This window comes from Lolium rigidum, chromosome 7 (genome assembly GCF_022539505.1).
Source record: "Lolium rigidum isolate FL_2022 chromosome 7, APGP_CSIRO_Lrig_0.1, whole genome shotgun sequence".
Classification (NCBI taxonomy): Eukaryota; Viridiplantae; Streptophyta; class Magnoliopsida; order Poales; family Poaceae; genus Lolium; species Lolium rigidum.
In genome coordinates this window covers 318,770,133-318,789,813 of record NC_061514.1, presented here as the reverse complement: position 1 = coordinate 318,789,813, position 19,681 = coordinate 318,770,133, and the positions used below count along the sequence as shown (strand labels likewise).

At 43.9% G+C, this 19,681-nt stretch overlaps 2 protein-coding genes and 1 pseudogene across 2 annotated transcripts; all 3 read right to left on the bottom strand.

Moving 5' to 3' along the window:
- The window catches only part of LOC124673231, a 79,595-nt pseudogene extending 74,663 nt beyond the window's left edge, over positions 1–4,932 (bottom strand).
- Positions 4,933–5,054: 122 nt separating this feature from the next.
- LOC124677342 ((+)-neomenthol dehydrogenase-like) lies at positions 5,055–8,446 on the bottom strand. The gene is made up of 5 exons (XM_047213334.1): positions 8,160–8,446; positions 6,293–6,539; positions 6,119–6,196; positions 5,781–5,966; positions 5,055–5,667 (listed from the first exon to the last, which is right to left on the bottom strand). The coding sequence occupies exons 1-5, from the start codon at positions 8,219–8,221 to the stop codon at positions 5,287–5,289; spliced, it is 954 nt and encodes a 317-aa protein (XP_047069290.1). The 5' UTR covers positions 8,222–8,446; the 3' UTR covers positions 5,055–5,286.
- Positions 8,447–8,735: 289 nt separating this feature from the next.
- LOC124676082 (short-chain dehydrogenase/reductase 2b-like) lies at positions 8,736–11,597 on the bottom strand. Its single transcript, XM_047212165.1, has 6 exons — positions 11,404–11,597; positions 11,060–11,101; positions 10,727–10,973; positions 10,562–10,639; positions 9,369–9,554; positions 8,736–9,278 (listed from the first exon to the last, which is right to left on the bottom strand). Exons 1-6 carry the CDS (start codon positions 11,595–11,597, stop codon positions 8,898–8,900), a joined length of 1,128 nt encoding a protein of 375 aa, XP_047068121.1. The 3' UTR covers positions 8,736–8,897.
- Between the last annotated feature and the right edge of the window lie 8,084 nt (positions 11,598–19,681).

The following is a 19,681-nucleotide window of genomic DNA, read 5'->3' as shown; positions in this document are numbered from 1 at the left end:
TGACAAAAATAATGATACTTTTATGCATATGAACCATGATAAGATTGTTTTAGGTGATGGTTATATTGTGGATTTCATCAATGATGCTACTGAAGGTTATTATGAGAGAGGGAAACATGGTTATATGCATCTTAATAATATTAAGTTTCCCCTCTTTATGTTGAGAATCTTGAAGTTGCGCTTGTGTTGCCTTTCTATGCTTGTTGTTTTGTGCTTTCAGTACTTGTTCCCTTACAAGATTATTTTTCATAGGAAGTGAGTTAGATTTAAAAGTATTTCATACTTGCTTTTTGATGCTCTCTTTTGCTTCAACTCTTATTTCTTGTGTCAGCATCTTTTAAAAATCATTGCGCCTAGCTAAAAGGTGTTAAAGAAAAACGCTTATGGGAGACAACCCATCGTTTTTATTTTCTGTTATTTTTGCTTTTCTTTTTGTTTTGAGTCAAGGTGCTTGTTACTTCTGTAGCAATACCTTTGTATCTTTATTTTCTTGCATTGTTGTGCCAAGTAAAGTCTTTGATAGAAAGTTGATACTAGATTTGGATTTCTGCGCAGAAACAGATTTTAGCTGTCACGGTTTTGAGCTGTTCTCTCTGTAGAAAAATCTAAAAATCTAGAAAAAATTCATGGGTAATCCTTAGATATGTACGCAACTTTCATTCAACTGGAGCTTTTCCATCTGAGCATGTCAAGTGCCTCGAAAAACTTCGTCTTTACGGACTGTTCTGTTTTGACAGATTCTGCCTTTTATTTCGCATTGCCTCTTTTACTGTGTTTGAGTGGGTTTCTTTGCTCCATTAAATTTCAGTAGCTTTGGGTAATGTCCAGAAGTGTTGGGAATGATTGTGTCCTTGCTGAACATGTGAATTTTTGATTATGCACTAACCCTCTAATGAGATTGCTTTGAGTTTGGTGTGAAGGAAGTTTTCAAGGATCAAGAGAGAAGAATGGTATAATATGATCAAGAAGAGTGAAAAGTCTAAGCTTGGGGATGCCCTCGTGGTTCATCCCTGCATATTTCGAGAAGACTCAAGTGTCTAAGCTTGGGGATGCCTTGGGCATCCCCTTCTTCATCAATAACTTATCAGGTCACCTCTAGTGAAACTATATTTTAATTCCGTCACATCTTATGTGCTTTACTTGGAGCGTCTGTGTGCTTTTATTTTCGTTTTGTTATCTTAGTTCTCTGAATAAATTGGATCCTATCTATCTTGTTTGGGAGAGACACACGCTCCTCTTTTTCATTTGAATACTACTATTCTTCACTTATATTTGTTGAGTATTCAGTTTTCGCACTGTGTAGCTTCTAGCTCTTGGTTTTCATGTATATCTTGTTCAGAGCTATTAGTTATTTTATAGAAAGTACTCTCTTACTTCACTTATATTTGTTTTGAGAGTTTCTTGCTATTTGGTTGGAAACAGAAAATGCTTCATGTGGTAGTTGGTATATTGTCTTGAATAATTTGATGCTTGGCAATTGTTTTGAGCTCTCAAAGTAGATCATGTTTAAGCTCTTGCATCATGTAGTTTAAACCTATTAGTGGAGAACTACCGTAGAGCTTGTTGAAATTTGGTTTGCATGATTGGTCTCTCTAAGGTCTAGATATTTTATGGTAAAAGTGTTTGAGCAACAAGGAAGACAGTGTAGAGTCTTATAATGCTTGCAATATGTTCCTATGTAAGTTTTGTTGTACCGGTTTATACTTGTGTTTGCTTCAAACAACCTTGCTAGCCAAAGCCTTGTACTGAGATGGAATGCTTCTCGTGCATCCAAAACCTTGAGCCAAAACCTGTGTCATTTGTGTCCACCATAACTACCTACTATGTGGTATTTTTCTGCCATTCCAAGTAAATACTTCATGTGCTACCTTTAAACAATTCAAAACTTTATTACTCCTTATTTGTGTCAATGTTTTATAGCTCATGAGGAAGTATGTGGTGTTTTATCTTTCAATCTTGTTGGGCAGACTTTCACCAATGGACTAGTGGCACATCCGCTTATCCAATAATTTTGCAAAAAGAGCTGGCAACGGGGTGCCCAGCCCCAATTAATTAACTTTCATTAATAATTCTCTTCACATGTTTTGCCCCGATTTATCAGTAAGCAACTTAATTTTGCATTAGACACTCCTCCATGGTATGTGAAATGTTGGAAGGCACCCGAGGATTCGGTTAGCCATGGCTTGTGAAAGCAAAAGGTTGGGAGGAGTGTCATCTATAAATAAAACTAAAATACATGTGTAAACAAAAGAGAAGAGGGATGATCTACCTTGCTGGTAGAGATAACGTCCTTCATGGGAGCCGCTCTTTGAAAGTCTGTTTGACAAAGGGGTTAGAGTGCCCACTACCATTCGTTGATAATAACAAACACCTCTCAAAACTTTATTTTTATGCTCTCTATATGATTTCAAAACTTGAAAAGCTCTAGCACATGATTTAATCCCTGCTTCCCTCTGCGAAGCGCCTTTCTTTTACTTTATGTTGAGTCAGTTTACCTACTTCCTTCTATCTTAGAAGCAAACACTTGTGTCAACTTTGTGCATTGATTCTTACATGCTTGCTTATTGCACTCATCATATTACTTTGTGTTGACAATTATCCATGAGATATACATGTTGAAAGTTGAAAGCAATTGTTGAAACTTAAATCTTCCTTTGTGTTGCTTCAAAATCTTTTATTAAGAATCTATTGCTTTATGAGTTAACTCTTATGCAAGACTTTTTGATGCTTGTCTTGAAAGTACTATTCATGAAAAGTTTTTGCTATATGATTCAGATTGTTTAGTCATTATCTTTTTGTTAGCAAACTATAGACCATTGCTTTGAGTCACTTCATTCATCTCATATGCTTTACAATAGTATTGATCAAGATTATGTTGGTAGCATGTCACTTCAGAAATTATTCATTTTATCGTTTACCTACTCGAGGGCGAGTAGGAACTAAGCTTGGGGATGCTTGATACGTCTCCAACGTATCTATAATTGCTTATGTTCCATGCTAGTTTTATGACAATACCTACATGTTTTACTCATACTTTATAATGTTTTTATGCATTTTCTGGGACTAACCTATTAACAAGATGCCACAGTGCCCGTTCCTGTTTTCTGCTGTTTTTGGTTTCAGAAAAGTTAGTTTACAAATATTCTCGGAATTGGAGGAAACAAAAGCCCACGGCCCTATTTTCTACGGAGTGTTCCAGAAGATCGAAGAAGAGTCGGAGATGGCCAGCAGGGGGGCCACCCCATAGGGCGGCGCGGCTGGGCCCACTGCCGCGCCCAGGTGTGGGGAGGCCACCCCCTGGCTCCCCGACGCCGCCCTTCCGCCTATATATTCTCCCAGAAGTAAAAACCCTAAGTGCCCCGGTCTTCCTCCACGAAAAGTTACGTAGCCGCCGCCATCGCGAAGACAAGTTTCGGGGGACAGAATCTCTGTTTGGCACGCCGCCGGGACGGGGAATTGCCCCCGGAGTCATCTCCATCGACACCACCGCCATCTTCATCGCCGCTGCTGACTCCCATGATGAGGAGGGAGTAGTTCTCCCCCGAGGCTGAGGGCTCTACCGGTATCTATGTGGTTCATCTCTCTCTCCCATGGTGTGATCTTTATGTGATCACGAGCTTTGTAATCTAGTTGAATATGTAGATGTTACTCTTGTCTATTATGCACTCTAGAGGTTACTTTAATATGAACTCCGGAGTCACTCTCCACGGTGTGATGGTGACAGTGTGCGCATCGTGTGTGATTCCTTTATGACGTTGTGGAGCTTGTTTACTCCGGCTTGAGGTGTGCTTTTGCAGCCCTACACAATGAATGGTGTTTGTTATCCAACAAGAGAGTGTTTGAGAGTAGCATTTATTTATTCAATTATGTGATCATTGTTGAGAGTGTCCACTAGTGAAAGTATGATCCCTAGGCCTTGTTTCTAAGCATTGAAACACCGTTTCCAACAAGTTCTGCTACATGTTCGCTTGCTGCCATTTTTATTTCAGATTGCAATTACTACTTATAATCATCCATATTACTTGTATTTCACTATCTCTTCGCCGAACTAGTGCACCTATACATCAGACAAGTGTATTAGGTGTGTTGGGGATACAAGAGACTTCTTGTATCTTAATTGCAGGGTTGCTTGAGAGGGATATCTTTGACCTCTACCTCCCTGAGTTCGATAAACCTTGGGTGATTCACTTAAGGGAAACTTGCTGCTGTTCTACGAACCTCTGCTCTTGGAGGCCCAAGGCCCAAGGTGTGTCTACAGGAACTCTGCTGTTCTACGAACCTCTGCTCTTGGACGAATCAGAGGTCACGGGAGTGGGCAGAGGCCCAAGGAGCGGCCCAGAGGCGAACAGAGCATCCAACGCAAGAGGCATAGAGAACAGAGCGACCAGCTGCCCATGGCGGAGGCCGTCCAGCGAAACCAGGAACGAGGCTAGCTCTAGGGAGGCGACGACCAGCCGGAACACGTTGGGACCAACCTCAAAAACAACCAGGCGCTCGAAGGCAGAGCCTAACCAAAACTGCAGCATGCCGAAGACGGAGGAGGAGGAGGAGAAAGGTTGGCGGCGCTCATGGCGCACCGCAACGTGCGCCGGCGACGACACAAACAGCGGCGAGCCAGGGCGACCGGAGTGCATACCTGAGTGTGGAAGTTTTGGAGGGCAAACTGGAGAAAGCAGTCACCGGGGGTCACGAACGGCGGTGGAAGAGACTGTGGGTTGAGGACGAGGGCGCGCGGCGTTCGTGCCGAGAGGAAACCCTGCGCGGCAGCTGGCCGGGAGGGCACGCCAGCGTCGAGCTCCTGGAGCGATGGAACGCCAGTGAGGGGGAGGTGGCTACTCCTAGGGCTGTTGGGTGGCAGGTGGTCTCCGGCGCACGGCCGAGCTCGGGGGCGCCCGGGTCGCCTGCGTCGCCGCGAGGCTCGCAGGAGCTCATGTCCCAGCGCCTTCTTTCTTACCCTTCCCCTAGGCCCAATTAGACATACCCATGTCAGTAACATTGCAGAAGTTAAAGATCCTTTAATCGATATCATAATAGGGTATTTGTTGGGACTCATACCGATTAACGTCTAATAAACTGTGTTACTTTGAACACACTAAGATTCTATCGGCTCCTATTCTTTCGTCAAGCGGTATCTGGTAACTATGCAGAACCATAGCTGCGCCTGAACTCTTTATTTATGTCAAAAATACAAGAACCAGAACTTGTCCTGGCCGTTGGTCTTAGGCATGAGTCAGGAAGAGACAAACTTACCGTAACGTAGTTCCTGACAAGCCGAGGGCAATCAGATTACCAAACATTCACCAACTCTGTCTGATCAAAGTAGCACCCGGTCGGGCCTTCTCGAGAGAGCAGGGACAGCATGACCGGGCCCCTGGCGCCCTGTTCAGGCGTCAGGGTCCCAAGGTTCCAGTTGATGTCCGTCTTCACGAAACCGGGGCGCACGCAGTTGACGCGCATCTCCGGGTGCCGCCTCGCTAGGATCCTCGTGTAGAGGTTGATTACCATCTTCGACATGCTGTAAGCAGGCAGCATCGTCGGCCAACCCGCCTCTTCCAGCCGTCCCTCCTTCACATCTTCCACGAAGGTCTTCAGCAGCGCCTCGATTCGCGCCTCATCCCAGATCTCAATGTTGCTCAGGTCGTTCCGTAGCTTCTCGCTCGGCATTCTCTGGCATAGAAAGTGAACACTTGAGGTAACATGAATATAGATGGGGTAAATACGTCTCTTTCATGATTCTTGCAGTTCTAAAGGTTTTTGAGGAAAGAATGGCAATGGCTTACCTTTAACTCCGATGCAAGGGAGGATACATTGACGATCCTTCCTCCCGATGTGGAAAGTTTCAGTAGAGGAAGGAGAGCTTCTGTTACCCGTTTGCATCCATAGTAATTTGTGTTGAGACAATTCATTGTCACATCATAGGTGTTCTGGAACACATCTTTGAGCAGACTGGCTGCTCTGCCAGATGTCTGAATCATAAAGAATTTGAAACTGAACAGTGCTGCTACTCACAAGTGGCTATTCATAGGCATGACAGAAATGAAATTGTAGGTCCATAGATCACGTAAAATTCATAAATAGCTTAAGCTGCGAAAGGCTAAGGCAAGAAAAAATTCAATACCCATGTCTCTGCATCAATGTTCAGAGCTTTCAGGCCTTCCTCGTCTGCTGCAACTCCTATAACTGCTGCATTGTTAACCTGTATTTCCCACTCCATATTCAATTACACTACATGTTCATAGAAAAGGTAACAAGATAATTGCACTTAATTAACAAAAAATAACTATCATTTTACCAAAATGTCAAGCTTTCCGTAACTGCTTTCGACGTATCGCGCTAAGGAGGTAACACTGTTGACGTCCTGGACATCAAGCTGGTGGAAGACTATGTTAGAGAGGTCAGACTCACGGCGAATGGACTCGAGGGCATCCTTCCCTCTCTTCTCGTCTCTTGCTGTTAGGATGACTGTTACACCTTTGACAGCAAGCTGGCGGCACACCTCCAGGCCGACTCCCTTGTTTCCACCAGTGACCACTGCAAGTCTGATATACAGGCATAAATGTTAGCAGTTAGCACCCTTGTTAGTTCAGTTCAAACACTAGTAGAAAATAACCAAGGGGGTGTGAATCAAACCAAACGGGCAAGAAATTATGTTTGCCCTAAATTTGATATAGAATACAATAACCACAGGTAATTTGGCCAGTGAATCTGGAACAACAGTATGCACCTGGGCTGCTGGCCGCAGTAAGCATGGAAGAGAGCTGCTAGAACCACCAACCAATTACACTACTCAAAAATCAAGGTGGAGTAGGTGTTCGGAACTCAAGTACACACAACAAAGCATTGATGTGTCACTTTGGCCTGCAAACTACTCCCAGGACGCCCAGGTATCTGTTTCAGCTGGCTTATTACTTGGTACATGCAAGACAATATTCCTCTTTTACCAACAGCTCAAGACCCCCCTCCCCTTTTTGGAAATTTGTTCTCCCACTCATTCAGGCTGTCCAACAATCTACTAAGTGTTGTGCACATACATCTACGATTACTTCGTTTTGTCATTGTCACTGGACCAATTCAGGGTCACGGAGTTTGTAACTTTATACTCATTTGCCATGCATTGACTAACTATGCTCGGTTCAATCCCAGGTCAACCATGGTTCATGGGATATCCTACTGATGCAACCTCCATTAGCAACTGCACACAGCAATACCAAGAACTAATGGCCATCCTGAGTACAATCAATCCACTACACGAAGGCCCAACAAACCGACTGATGATACACAACAACTCTAAGCCGACAACAGCAGGCTTCTATGAAGTATTTTATGAACATGGCATGAGAGGGCCGCCGGCGAAATGGATTTGGTTGCCACCGATTCTAAACAAACATAAGTTCTTTCTTTGTCTGGCTTTCCTAGGAAGACTAAATAGAAGAGATAATACTGCAGCAAAAACCGTGACCACTAATGCTGGTTGTTAACTATGCCATGCTCTCGAATCAACTGATCACATAATCTTACATTGCAAAATGTCGATGGGTGTGGGCAGAATCACTGCTAAGTCAAGTTGAATTTCTGATTTTGTTCAACAAGTTCAAAGCCACACTTCCTCTAAGACATGGCCAATCTGCAATCTGCTTGGCTTCCTGTGGCCTCATTCTCTGGAAATCTATTGAGAATGAAACAAGGACACCCAGGACTATCCTTAGACTGATTGCTGAAGAACTGCACCTTTGCACTACTCGATCAACCAAACAACATGACGCAGTTGTACAGTTCTACACAGGTCGACAAACTTTCAACACTAGTTTTTCAGGGTTGTTTTTATTTTTTCCAGTCCTTGCCTTCCATGTACATATTGTCCCAAAAAAAAAAAATATGCAATGCCATAAGGTAGAGAGATCCTCTACTCTACCTTGTTTTACCCTAAAGAAAAGAACCAACCAAGAATACAGAGCAGTACCAACAAATTTGCTGAAATGCGAGCTAATTAAAGGTAATAGACTAGGATGCAACCTGCAAGCAGGAATTGATAGTAGTCAACCGCGACCATCGGTACCTACCATTCTACTCTATAGCACCGACAGGAAGAGCGTGCAAACTACAGTGCTCTTCAAATTCAACTAGAACTGCAGTCAGAGTATAAGGGAGTGGGTTGCTACCTGTGCGAAGCCTGCTTCGCGTTGTCGGCGGAGGTGGAGGTTCCGTCCGCTGGATTCTCCATGCGAGTGCCCGGTGACGAACGGAAACGGCGAGACCCGATCGAGAGGAACTGAGGAAAGCCGCGTGTGGTGGGAGTGGGGGGTTGGTGGGTGATTCCCCTCCAGATTAGCACTAACCTGTAGTGGTGGTACTCAGTAGTAATATTTTACGAATTTTGCCTTGACACCTTGCTGGGGTTGTCTCGCCGGCGCCAGTGCCCGCCGACGATCTGCGCCGCAAAGGGCCATGAATTGGATGGGTGACGGGCCGCACGCAGGGAACAGGGCAGGGAGTCTTGCTTGGACTTTTCAGCGGGAACAGGCTCCCTTGTTTTGTGAAGCTTCAACGATCAGGCCCAATCAATCTGTCACCAACTGCGAATCCTACCGCAGAAACGGCCCAACTGCGGCCCATCCAGTGCGGATGCTACAAGATGCATAGTTGAGCAGAGCACAGGAAAATACAGTATCAGATCAGTGTAGAAGCCTTCTCTCAAAAATCAGTGACAGCAAATCCACAATCCCAGACATAAAGAATTCCAAACGACCTCTTATTACTGCTGCGTATGTCATCGTGGCTTTTTCCCGTTTGCCCAAGCTGAGCGCACTACCGTTCAGCAATAACAAAACGATCTTGTTGCACAGCGTGGTCGTGGAGAACAAATCTAACCGTAATGGCACAGGTCGTGCGATCCTGAATCACCAAGCGACCCCCATCTTCGTCTGATCAAAGTAGCAACCCGTGGGCCCATCCTCAGGCACCAGCGCCAGCATGACGGCGCCCCTGGCGCCTTCCTCCGGTGGGATGACCCCTGTGTTCCAGTTGATCTCTGTCTTGACGAACCCAGGGTGCACACAGTTGACACGCATCTCCGGGTGCCGCCTCGCCAGGATCCTCGTGTAGAGGTTCACCACCATCTTGGACATGCTGTAGGCTGGAAGCATCAGCGGCCACCCAGCCTCCTCCAGCCGCTCATTCTTCATGTCCTCCAGGAACTCGCTCAGCATGGCTTCGATCCGCGCCTCGTCCCAGCTGTCGGCGTCGCGCAGGGACTCCCGCAGCCTCTCGTTTGGCATTCTCTAGTTGACAACAAAATACATTTCCAGTTAGGCCAGGTGACAACAATTGCCATCTCATTTTCAGTTTTTATTAGTGTTGCAGCAATGAACCTGCAGCTCCGAGCGAAGGGATGAGGTGTTGATGATCCTTGCTCCCGATGTGGATCGCTTCAGTAGAGGAAGGAGAGCTTCTGTTGTCCATTTCAGCCCATAGTAGTTGGTGTTGAGGCATTTTACTGCCTCGTCATAGGTTTGTACAATCACGGATTGGATCAGATGGCCTGCTTCGCCTGATAACTGAACCAGAAAGGCGTATCAGTAATGCAAACTAAAATTTGTACAGTGCATGCTTATTTTGGGCATAGCTGCGGGCGGCATATGCATGTGCAAATGCAAATGCAAATGCATACTTTTAGTGCAAAATTTGCAAGTTCCATGTCAAGCGGCTCTACAAGTTTACAAGTTCCAAGAAATCACTAATACATACTACAAAGTAGGGAAAAGTGCTATTCTGTATCCATGCCAAATTCCACTTCAGATTCAGTGTCCTTTTGAGATAACAAAAGACAAATAAATTTTGCAACATGTCCATGCTTAGCATTTATACTCAATATACTCTATTGTATGCCAATCAACATGTCTGGAGCCCCTCGCTGTCGTGCAAATCGAATAAAATCAAATCTACAAGTTCCCCCGTTTCAAAAAATATGTATACAAGTTCCAAAAAAATTCACTAAAACATACTACTGAATAGGGAAGGGTGCTATGTTGTATCAATGCAAAATTTCACTTCAATTCAATGCCCTCTTTGAGATAGCAAAAGACAAATCAATTTTGTGGCATTCCTATGCTTAGCATTTATACTCAATATACTTTATTGTAGGCACTCAACATTTCTGGAACCCCTCACTGTATCACCAACGAGGTGGGTCCAGGCCCATATGTCCATGAGATAATGAGTGGCGTTTGAGGGAGGAATAAATCCATTCTAGCCGTTCGAACATTCAAGAAGTTTAAAGAATGGCTTTGCTGGCATGGATCCAAATCAGCATGTTATTTGGCCGCACCAGAAGCCATGTAAACCTCTTTTACCACATCAGCCCATCTGTCTCCCTAAGATGTTTGAGTCAAAGCACAACTTGTGAAAATTAGTAGAAAGTTGCTTTTAACAAAATATGAAAAATCAGAAGGGGGTCAAATCGATTGTTTTATTCCGATTCGAAAACTCAAGAACCTACAGGGTGGTCTTCTCTGAGTCACCCTATTCATGGAATGATAGTCATCCCCAAGTCAAGTTTACATACCCACATATTAGGATCAATGTTAAGAGCTCTGAGGCCATCCTGGTCCACTGCCACCCCTCCAACACCAGCATTGTTCACCTGCATTGCCAATTCTATCTTCATTATATGATCTCACAAAAGTACAAACGGTAAGAAATTTACTACAAGAGAAACAAATCATTTTACCAAAATGTCAAGCTTCCCATATCTGCTCTCGATATGCCGCGCTAGTGAGGCACGGCTACTACTGTCTAGTATATCGAGCTGGTGGAAGATTATGTTGGAGAGGTTAGATTCACGGCGAAGGTACTCGACTGCACCTTCTCCTTGTTTCTCATCCCTTGCGGTGAGAATGACTGTCACACCTTGGAGAGCAAGCTGGCGGCACACCTCTAGGCCAATCCCTCTGTTTCCACCAGTGACCACGGCAAGCCTGAATTACACAGGTAGAATATTAGCATTCTTGCTCGCGTCAAGTGGAAAATGATGTGAACCTTGGGACAAGATGAAGATCATCACCTTTTGGGGATTGCTTCATGGTCATGGCTCATTTTCTCAAGCCTGTGGAATGAGGGAGGCGAGTTCAGTTTTGCCAGTTATCTCAAAAAGTAACAACACATATGATTTCAATTGTGCTAACAAAGTGGTGCTGGTGTTAAGTGGGGCTTATTAAGAAGAATACAAACCCTCTTTGTGCATTTTCTCCAATGAGAAATACTTGGAATGGCCGAATCATTTGAATCCGTAAAATTCAGTATAACTTCCTGACAAACATGTATGCATTGCCAGTTTGCTACCCACCCATACTGCAGGTAAAAGTGAAAAGAATGCGCACACCAACGGAGGAAGAGAAGGGGCGCGACCTGTGCACACATGATGCCGGCGACGCCGCTGCGGCGGCCACTGAGGATGCGGGCTTCTTCTCCATGCAAGCGGCAGGGAAGGTGGCCTGCCGGGAAGATGCACGTGGTTGGTGGAGCAGCGAGCGGAGTGGAGTTAAGCTGGACCGAACGCTCGTGGACGAGACAGCGGCGGCGGCGACGACGTGATGTCTCATCTGGATGGGTCAACGTCGACTTTTTTATTTCCTTTTGAGGAAACACCGGGCTGCTCGGCCAGTAGGGAAAGTGAAAGAGCCGAAAGAGAGGGGGGAGATAACCAGAAAGGCTTTAGGCCCATGCCATAATCAGTTTGACCCGAACTGCATATTTTGGTGCAGAAATAGCCCATTTGCGGCCTGTCAAGCAGGCTTCCTTTTTCCCTTTTTTGCAGGCGCAAAGATTTTATACCCACAAGCTATATATCTGAAGCTATGGCCTAAAAAAATGCTATCTGAAATATTATTACCTAAGGGCAGATCCAACGGTGCACCTATTTTAGCCGTAAATCTTTGTGCCTCGTCTTCACACAATACGGGCCATCGGAGTAAATGACCTCATTGTGACAGTCGAACAAGGATGGGGTAGCTCGGTGGTGAAGAAAGAGAGGCATCAGACCTCCAGTGAGTTCACGACATAGACAGACGGACATCTCCGACGGCACATTCACATGCCTAGCAAGGATTTCTCAAAGGCACTCGGAGCTGGGTGGTTGTCGGCAGGGAGCGTGGAACCCTATTAGGGTAAGTCTCAGTCAACTTAGAAAAATGTAAATGTAGTTTAAAGAAAAATGTAACTCGGTTCAGTTGCACATTTCTGTTGCATTTTTTAACAGAAAGTTAAAAAAGTGCAACTCAAAGCACATTTTTACAAATGACTTAGATTTAAGAAAATCTCAGTTAGCTGAGACATAGCAAAACCGTTAGGGTAAGTGCCAGTTAGCTGAGACATAGCAAAACCGTTAGGGTAAGTGCCAGAAGCTTGGGGAACCAAGTCACGCGACACCAAGGCGTAGGCGCCCTAGTACTAAGGGTGTGTTTGGTAGGTCGGCCCTCCTCAGATATTCACACCTCATCCCACTGTTTCATGTTTGTTAGGTTGGGTCGGGTGTCCTCAGCTAAGTCCACTTCATACGAAAAGAGGCGCTCAGCCATGCCCAGTTGAGAAGTGAAAATCGAGCTTCGCAAGTGAACCAAGCTCAGTCCATCCGAAAATGTTTCCGCACGCGCGTCGGTTCGAGAGGGGTCACCGGCCCCAACGCCTCATTTCCCCCCCCCCTCCCGCAGCCCTCATCTCACCATCTCTCGCTCCCGTCAACCACCAAGCCACCACCCCATTCGACCTTCTCCGAAGTTCTTCACCGGCGGTCGAGCAGGTGGTAGGCCGCGCCGCCTCTCCCGGCCTCGTCCTGCATCCAGCAGCAGGAGGAGCTCGGCCTCGTCCTGCATCAAGCAGCGAGAGGAGCTCGGCCTCGTCCTGGTCAAGCTGCAGGAAGAGCTCTGCCTAGTCTGGAAGCAAGCAGCAGGAGGAGCTCTCCACCGCGCGCTGAGTAGCATGGCCTCGGCCAGTCCGCCTTCCGGCGGTGACTCATCTCGCCGGCGGCGGCTCCTCTCGCCGGCTGTGGCGCCGGAGCCCGAGGCCCAACACTCTGAGGGACCCGATTGCTTTTCTGTTTTTTGTTTAGGGACCCGATTGCTTTTCTGTTTTGTATTCAGGGACCCAATTGCTTTTTATTTCTGTATGGCATGGCTCAAGTCATACAGGACACCAAACAGGATCTGAACTGAGCTCAGCTCAGCTCATACAACCTACCAAACACAACACAATAAAACACATTTGTATGTGGTTGACCTAGCTTGACTCAGCTTGTATGAGGTAAGATAGTCCAACCAGGCTACCAAACACACCCTAAGTGTGTGACGGGTGAAAGAAAGTATCCTTGCCAAATAAATATGCACCTATTGTGTAAATCATATAAGTATTATGCGATTCTGTTGGATATATAAGCAAATATCCATATGAAATAATCCGTACAAGTAAATGATAAATCATGACTATGAAAATAACAAATAAACTAATCATGCAGACTAGTAAGGTAGATGAACAGATCACATCTAAACAAGATACACTGATCGCATCTACCACACAAACTAGAAGAAGAAACTCTAACAAAAACTGAAAGAGAGACGACAAGATCACATACTTTGCAGCAGCGTCGTTGTCGCCCATGTTGAGGTTGCCGAAGAAGTCGCTGAGGTCCGGGAAGAAGTTGTCGGTGTGGAGGAACTCATCGTCCGATGACGACGTCGTGATGCCGATAGTCGCGCCGGAGCGCTCCCCAAAACCTGATTGCCCCTCACCCGTACGGGTTCACGAGAGCGGGGTTCCGGAGGCCTCATCGTCCCGGCAGTCGGTGCACGCCGACGGACGGGATGAGGAAGACGAAGGCGGCGGCGCAATGAACTGGAAACAGGTAGTCGCGTATGCGTCTAGTTACGGTGGCTAGGGTTGCGCAGGGTCTTATATAGTGCGGTTTGGAAAGGTCGTGCGGCGCAGCCCACGTCCGAGTCGGCACAGCCACGATCCAGAAAAACCGGAAGGTAAAACGGCTGAGTAACGCGTTCGTTAATGACTCAAAATTGATTACACAATTAATTTCCCAAACAGCAAAAAGATAAGCAAAAAAGATAAGTTCGGCTCGGCGAGATTCCCGCAACCCGCGGCGCGTCACGTCGTGACAAGGCGAGGCAAGGCGTGGCGAGGTGAGGCGGGCAACGGAGGAGGAGTGCGCGAGGGCTCTCTCTCTTCTCACTCACTTAGTAGGACTAGAACAACCCACCTTATATACCACTCCAACTCCCTCACTAGCAATGTGGGACTAAACTTCAGCCCCCACTAGTGCTGCCACTGATTATTGCAATGGGTCTTGTGAGTTTCAGAATTTAATAATGGGCCATGGGCCAAAATTTCCAGTAATTTCTTCCACCGAAGCTTTTCAGGACATCAAGATACAAAAGATTGGAGCTTTCAAGGATATACTATGTTATCCACTTAGTTTCGATTGTTTACGCACAAAGACTATCTGAATTGTTTCCCATAAAAGAAAGGCTATCTGAAGTTATCTTCTCTCAGACCAAGCAAATACGTACCACCCATGCCAGTTACTTGAACATGGACAAACGATTGCACACGATCCAAGCAACAAATTCAAATCTCCAATGCCATCCCTGTGCAGCGAACTGATCGAAACGCGACTGACGAGGAGACAGTCGATCTATCTAAGATTCGACAAGATCCAGAGAGATCCTGCCCAAGCAGAAGGGAGCAGAGGATGCATGCACATCCTCTCCGTCTCCATGGAACTTTGCTGTTGTCTGGGAGATCACATTATCCTACACCCAGTTCGTTGTTCAGGGAACCTGTACGCTCTAGAGGAGAAGAAAAGAAGGTGCCACGTGCTTGGCACGCATCGGGCCGTGGAAGAGGCGTTCATTATTTAGTGCAAATCATCTTGGTTACAGCAGGGATTGGCAGAGCGCTTATGATCACCGAAATGAAAGGAAAGCTAAATGTCAACTCAATTATGTATTCGCGGTATTATTAGGGAACTGAAGTGCAGCTATCGTAAGAGAAAAGTGTAGGATCAAGATCGAAGAATACTTTGGCGTAATTAATCGTTGCTGTTGCTGCCGGAGACATGGTCGACGGAGCTGGATCCTCTAACGTTGAGGAGGCAAGTCAGGCAAAAGAAAGAAGCAAAGTCAGGGAATTGTAGTTTAATTACCCTATTAATTACTGCAATTAATTACTATAGGTAATTACTGTAGATATAAAAAATTAAATTAAGTTTTGTTACACCATAATTTTTCTTCTATGTAATTACTCTAAATACATAACATAAATTTATATTATGTAATTGTATTCTAGTTATTTTGGCTTAAACAATGGACATGCTGTTTCTGCTCCCGGGAGCACATGCTCCTGGGTTTTAAAATTAAATTTCAACATATTATATAATGTCAAAAAATTCCGATAAAAAATGTTACGGATACATCTTGATGTTCTATGTGTTTGCAAAGTCGTTTCACGAAAAATCGATACTTTTTGTGTCATGTGTAAAAAAGTTAAAATTTGGTGCTAAATATAAGCTCTTCACAAGACGTTTTGCTTGTCATTTTTACACAGGACACAAAACCTATCGGTTTCGCGCGAAACTTGGCATACACATATGGATTGTTGACATGTACGCGTGAAATTTGTGTTCGTATTTTTTGTGATATTTTAAAATGTTTTTCTCTGTAGCAGGAGCATATGCACCTGAGATCAAAATCGCATTTCCGTTAAACAATACAGTTTGAAAGAAGGAAAGTTAGGAGAATGTAGCTTACCTAACTTTGCTTCTTCAAGTCAGAGGATCCAGTTCCATGGTCGACACGGATTGCACACTCCTGACCTGCAAGTTGCTAGCGCTACTAGTTGACTCGGGCTTGTTCTTAACTGAACCATCAGCTTCTCGACCATAAAAGATAGCCGCGGTCTTTTTCTCCCTTCGGAGGTGTGATCCTGTGGATCATTTATTCTGCTATGTTCCAGCTGTGTCGCTCCAAAGTGTGAGCGAATGTGGTTGAGATTGTTTGAAAAAGGCGGCACTGATCCGTTAGGAAAAGGGAAAGGGCAGGTCGTTATTAATCTGCAATAGTTTTGCCAGTGTGCGTGTGCGTTGTGGAGCTGACCTGACCAACCTGCCGACACCTAAAGAAATATCCACATGTGAAATGGTACATGCCCGTGCGGTCGATGGAGCTGGCTGTAGGTAGAACCAGCCAAAGTAGTGGCAGCGACATCGATCTGGCCAAGTTAATGATCGATCCTACCACTCTACCAGGACCCAGGAGACTACATGGCCTCCCCACCAGTTTAATGTGTTGGTCGTAATGGTTTTTCTAAGGCTTAATTTTTGTTTGTGGCCTCATATTAGTTTGGAGATTAACACATCGATTTTAGTGGTACTTAGTTCCCACTCCAGTTCTATACCATCAGTTTTCATCATAATTCTTGCATTTAGGTTGCAACTTAGGCTTTTTAGTTGCAAATCAGCTGCAACTACAAAAATGTCTCGGGACCCTTATATTTGTTTCGCGATTCGTGCTAATAATAAGTTGCAACATGGGTTATAACTGACATTATTAGTCACAACCTTAATATATAGTACAATTTTCTAGCTATCGGAACAAATACGGATCCATCTACGTCACACCGAAGGAGACCCACCACCATAGTTTATCAATTCCATCTCTCATCTCTTCGATAGCCATAGTCACTATTGTAATAAAGATCTCCTTGAGAATTGGCGACCATTGTAAGAATATTGTGATTTCAATCCAAGTATTTTGCCACAACGATTTCTATCTTTGATCTTGATATTATGTGTGAGTAGTCCTCATGGGCTGCTGGTTAGGGTGAATCCTCGCGGTGTTTATATACATCTAATCTTTGTTTTTTGAAACAAGGGGCAAAAGATTTGCCACCATTCATTAATTAAGAAGAAGAGTCTTGACAAGACAAAGTTTCGAACCCAAAAGAAAAATAAAGGATTACTCTCCCGATATTACAAAACCCAAACACTTTCTCATCTCATAAATATGTATCCTTGTCTCATAAATATGTATAAGAATTGAATAGGAGTTTTGCAATCTTGTATCCTTGTCTCTTTGCCTCGATTCGATGATCTGCAGGTACTATCGGATCGATCAAGGGAATATGTGAGATGAGTGGAGAACGGCGTGCTACCGCGAAACCTCAGTAAGAGAAAAGGGAAAGTAACGGTACATGTTTAGTGATTCATTCGGGATCAACAGCACAATCATGTAACTTAATGCTTTGACCTGTATTCATTTACTTAATAACTGTTGTTACTCGTGGTTGTGGGAATAGTGGTTGGACCTCTGGCTTTAGGGGCAAGAGTATTTACGGATATGTTGCTCACAAATATCTTATCTTTATTTTATTTACTACACATTTACACTTCATTTCTATATGTATGCATAGCAGCAGGAGAATCCTTAACCATGGCTTATTTTCATCCATTGAACATAACCCAATTAAGAGTAAACTAGATCGGTCTGGTAAAGATAAAATAAAATCAACTAGCAAGTCTTGTTGATGTTTCCTTTACAGTTTACACCACTTTAGCAGTGTTTCCCAAGGTTCGATTAAACCTAAATCTTATAGGGAAAAAACTTATCATACTATAATCCATAATCCGGATCGAAGGTACCAATAAATCTCCCTCATGACCACAAAATCCCCATGTATTTCACCGTGACTTCTTTTGCAATATTTCACCTGTGGGATCTCGGAAACAAAATTAGACAAAAGTGTTTTAACATTTTAAATGTGTCCACACAAAAAGTTCTATTATGCAACTAATCCTAAATGTTTGAACAAAAAGTTCACATTTTTTTGCATGACTCTCAACATGAGAAACAAAATAAGAAACATATATGAAGAACCCAGACAACAACAAACAAGAAAACATATTTGTATCATGAAAAATCCACTTGAAGAATACACGCAAAATCACTGCAATAGAACAACTATGTGCATGCATCAAACAAGATATGTGCATGGAGCATGTCCAAGAAACTTGCACATCATAAACTAAAAATGACTAATATCACACCATCAACCATGGAGGTACTAAATTATTCGAGTCGAACTCGTCGGAGCCCTTTGGATTCACGTCACGTGATACGAAACTCGTCTAAACAATCTCATCGGTCCCGGATCTTGAGTCAAGCCATCCATGATGGATCGGGCCTTCGCAACCATACCATCATAGAGTATGGGGCAAGAATAGTGGAGGAGGAAGAGATACACAGACGTGCTCGTGAGAGAGAGAGAGAGAGAGAGAAAGAGAGAGAGAGAGAGAGAGAGAGAGAGGTTTTCGTCGTTTGAGATGGTTTCACTAACAAAACAAATTCTTGCTTAGACCTCTCCTTAATCTCCAAGGTGGGGACATCTCTTTGTTGTCCACATTGGTCCTGCATGGCACATAGTTAATGAGGGAGGTGTGGGAGTTCGTCACTTATTATAGATATAGTCTCTTAATGCAATCCCAAAAAAAATGTTAGATCTCTTATTTATCATCCATATTTGAGTCTGATATTCTTAAATTTAACAGGGTCTATTGTACTAAATGTTGTATCTACCTTAGATACTACTCTTTCTCTCCAAAATTATACGCCTCCTAGGAGAATATGCTAAGAGACAATGCATTGGGAGTGGCCTACTTAAGATATTACTCCTTCCAAACTACCATGTGTTTTAGCTTTGATCATAGGTGAATGTCATAAAAACACTATCTAAGTATATATGAGAAAACATCAGCATTTTTTATGAAAAGGGGGCACACGTCGGCATCTGCATCAGTCTATGCGCACATCTATTTTTTGTTGCATTATCATCCAAAATGTTACAATTTGTGGATCACAAAGAGTGGACACAAAGATCAACTAATGAAACGGATCTAACATAAAGAACATAGGCATTGTGTAATCTATTAGTGGATCTATTATCCAATAGAGTTGAAGATAACCCATGCAAGTATCTCCACACGATTGCACCAGGATGCATAGGCTTCCGCTGGTCCCGTCGAAGAAGATAAAACCACAAACAAATTCAATGAGTGGCCTTGTGGATAACATACAAGAAACAAACAACTGCAATCTTATTAAAAATGATAATATTTCAACAATTTTACATAGCTCAATAAAAAACCCGAAACCATCACTTAAATTTAAGCCATTTTTTGTTAGTCTTATTCAACCAGTTGGTGTTGGTCAGTGGTGGTAATTTAAAAGAAATATTGACTATCCTCCATACAAGAAAAACATAAGGGCATCAGAGGAATAAATGTTAAATATTCTCCTTGGAGTCGCTGAAACAACCTTATATGCCCATTACATTTCTCTTAGCAAGGTTATCCTCAGTGAGAAAGACTTTATGTGAAAAAAACCACATGAAAATCATCATCTCCTTCAGTGACACTTTTAGCTTTCATGGGTATGTACGGAAAAATCTAGTATGTTAATTCATAAAGTGTACATACAAAGATTTTACGGATATGGGTTCCTAAGGTGGCCATCTTTCATGAAAACAAACCATGTTTATCAAAAAAAAAAGTTTGTCATCATTAAATCGTTGGGCTAAGTGTAACCACACATTCCATTTATCAACGGTTAAGGCTCATCTGAACCAAATA

Excerpts from the sequence above, each read along its gene's own strand:
- LOC124677342 (XM_047213334.1), bottom strand. The coding sequence starts at position 8,221 with ATGGAGAATCCAGCGGACGGAACCTCCACCTCCGCCGACAACGCGAAG. Across the intron at positions 5,967-6,118 it reads ACATTGATGCAGAGACATGG|ACATCTGGCAGAGCAGCCAG; the intron begins GTATTGAATTTT and ends TTTATGATTCAG. Across the intron at positions 5,668-5,780 it reads CCCTTGCATCGGAGTTAAAG|AGAATGCCGAGCGAGAAGCT; the intron begins GTAAGCCATTGC and ends TTTCTATGCCAG.
- LOC124676082 (XM_047212165.1), bottom strand. The coding sequence starts at position 11,597 with ATGAGACATCACGTCGTCGCCGCCGCCGCTGTCTCGTCCACGAGCGTT. Across the intron at positions 10,974-11,059 it reads CATGAAGCAATCCCCAAAAG|GCTTGCCGTGGTCACTGGTG; the intron begins GTGATGATCTTC and ends TGTGTAATTCAG. Across the intron at positions 9,555-10,561 it reads ACATTGATCCTAATATGTGG|TTATCAGGCGAAGCAGGCCA; the intron begins GTATGTAAACTT and ends TTTCTGGTTCAG.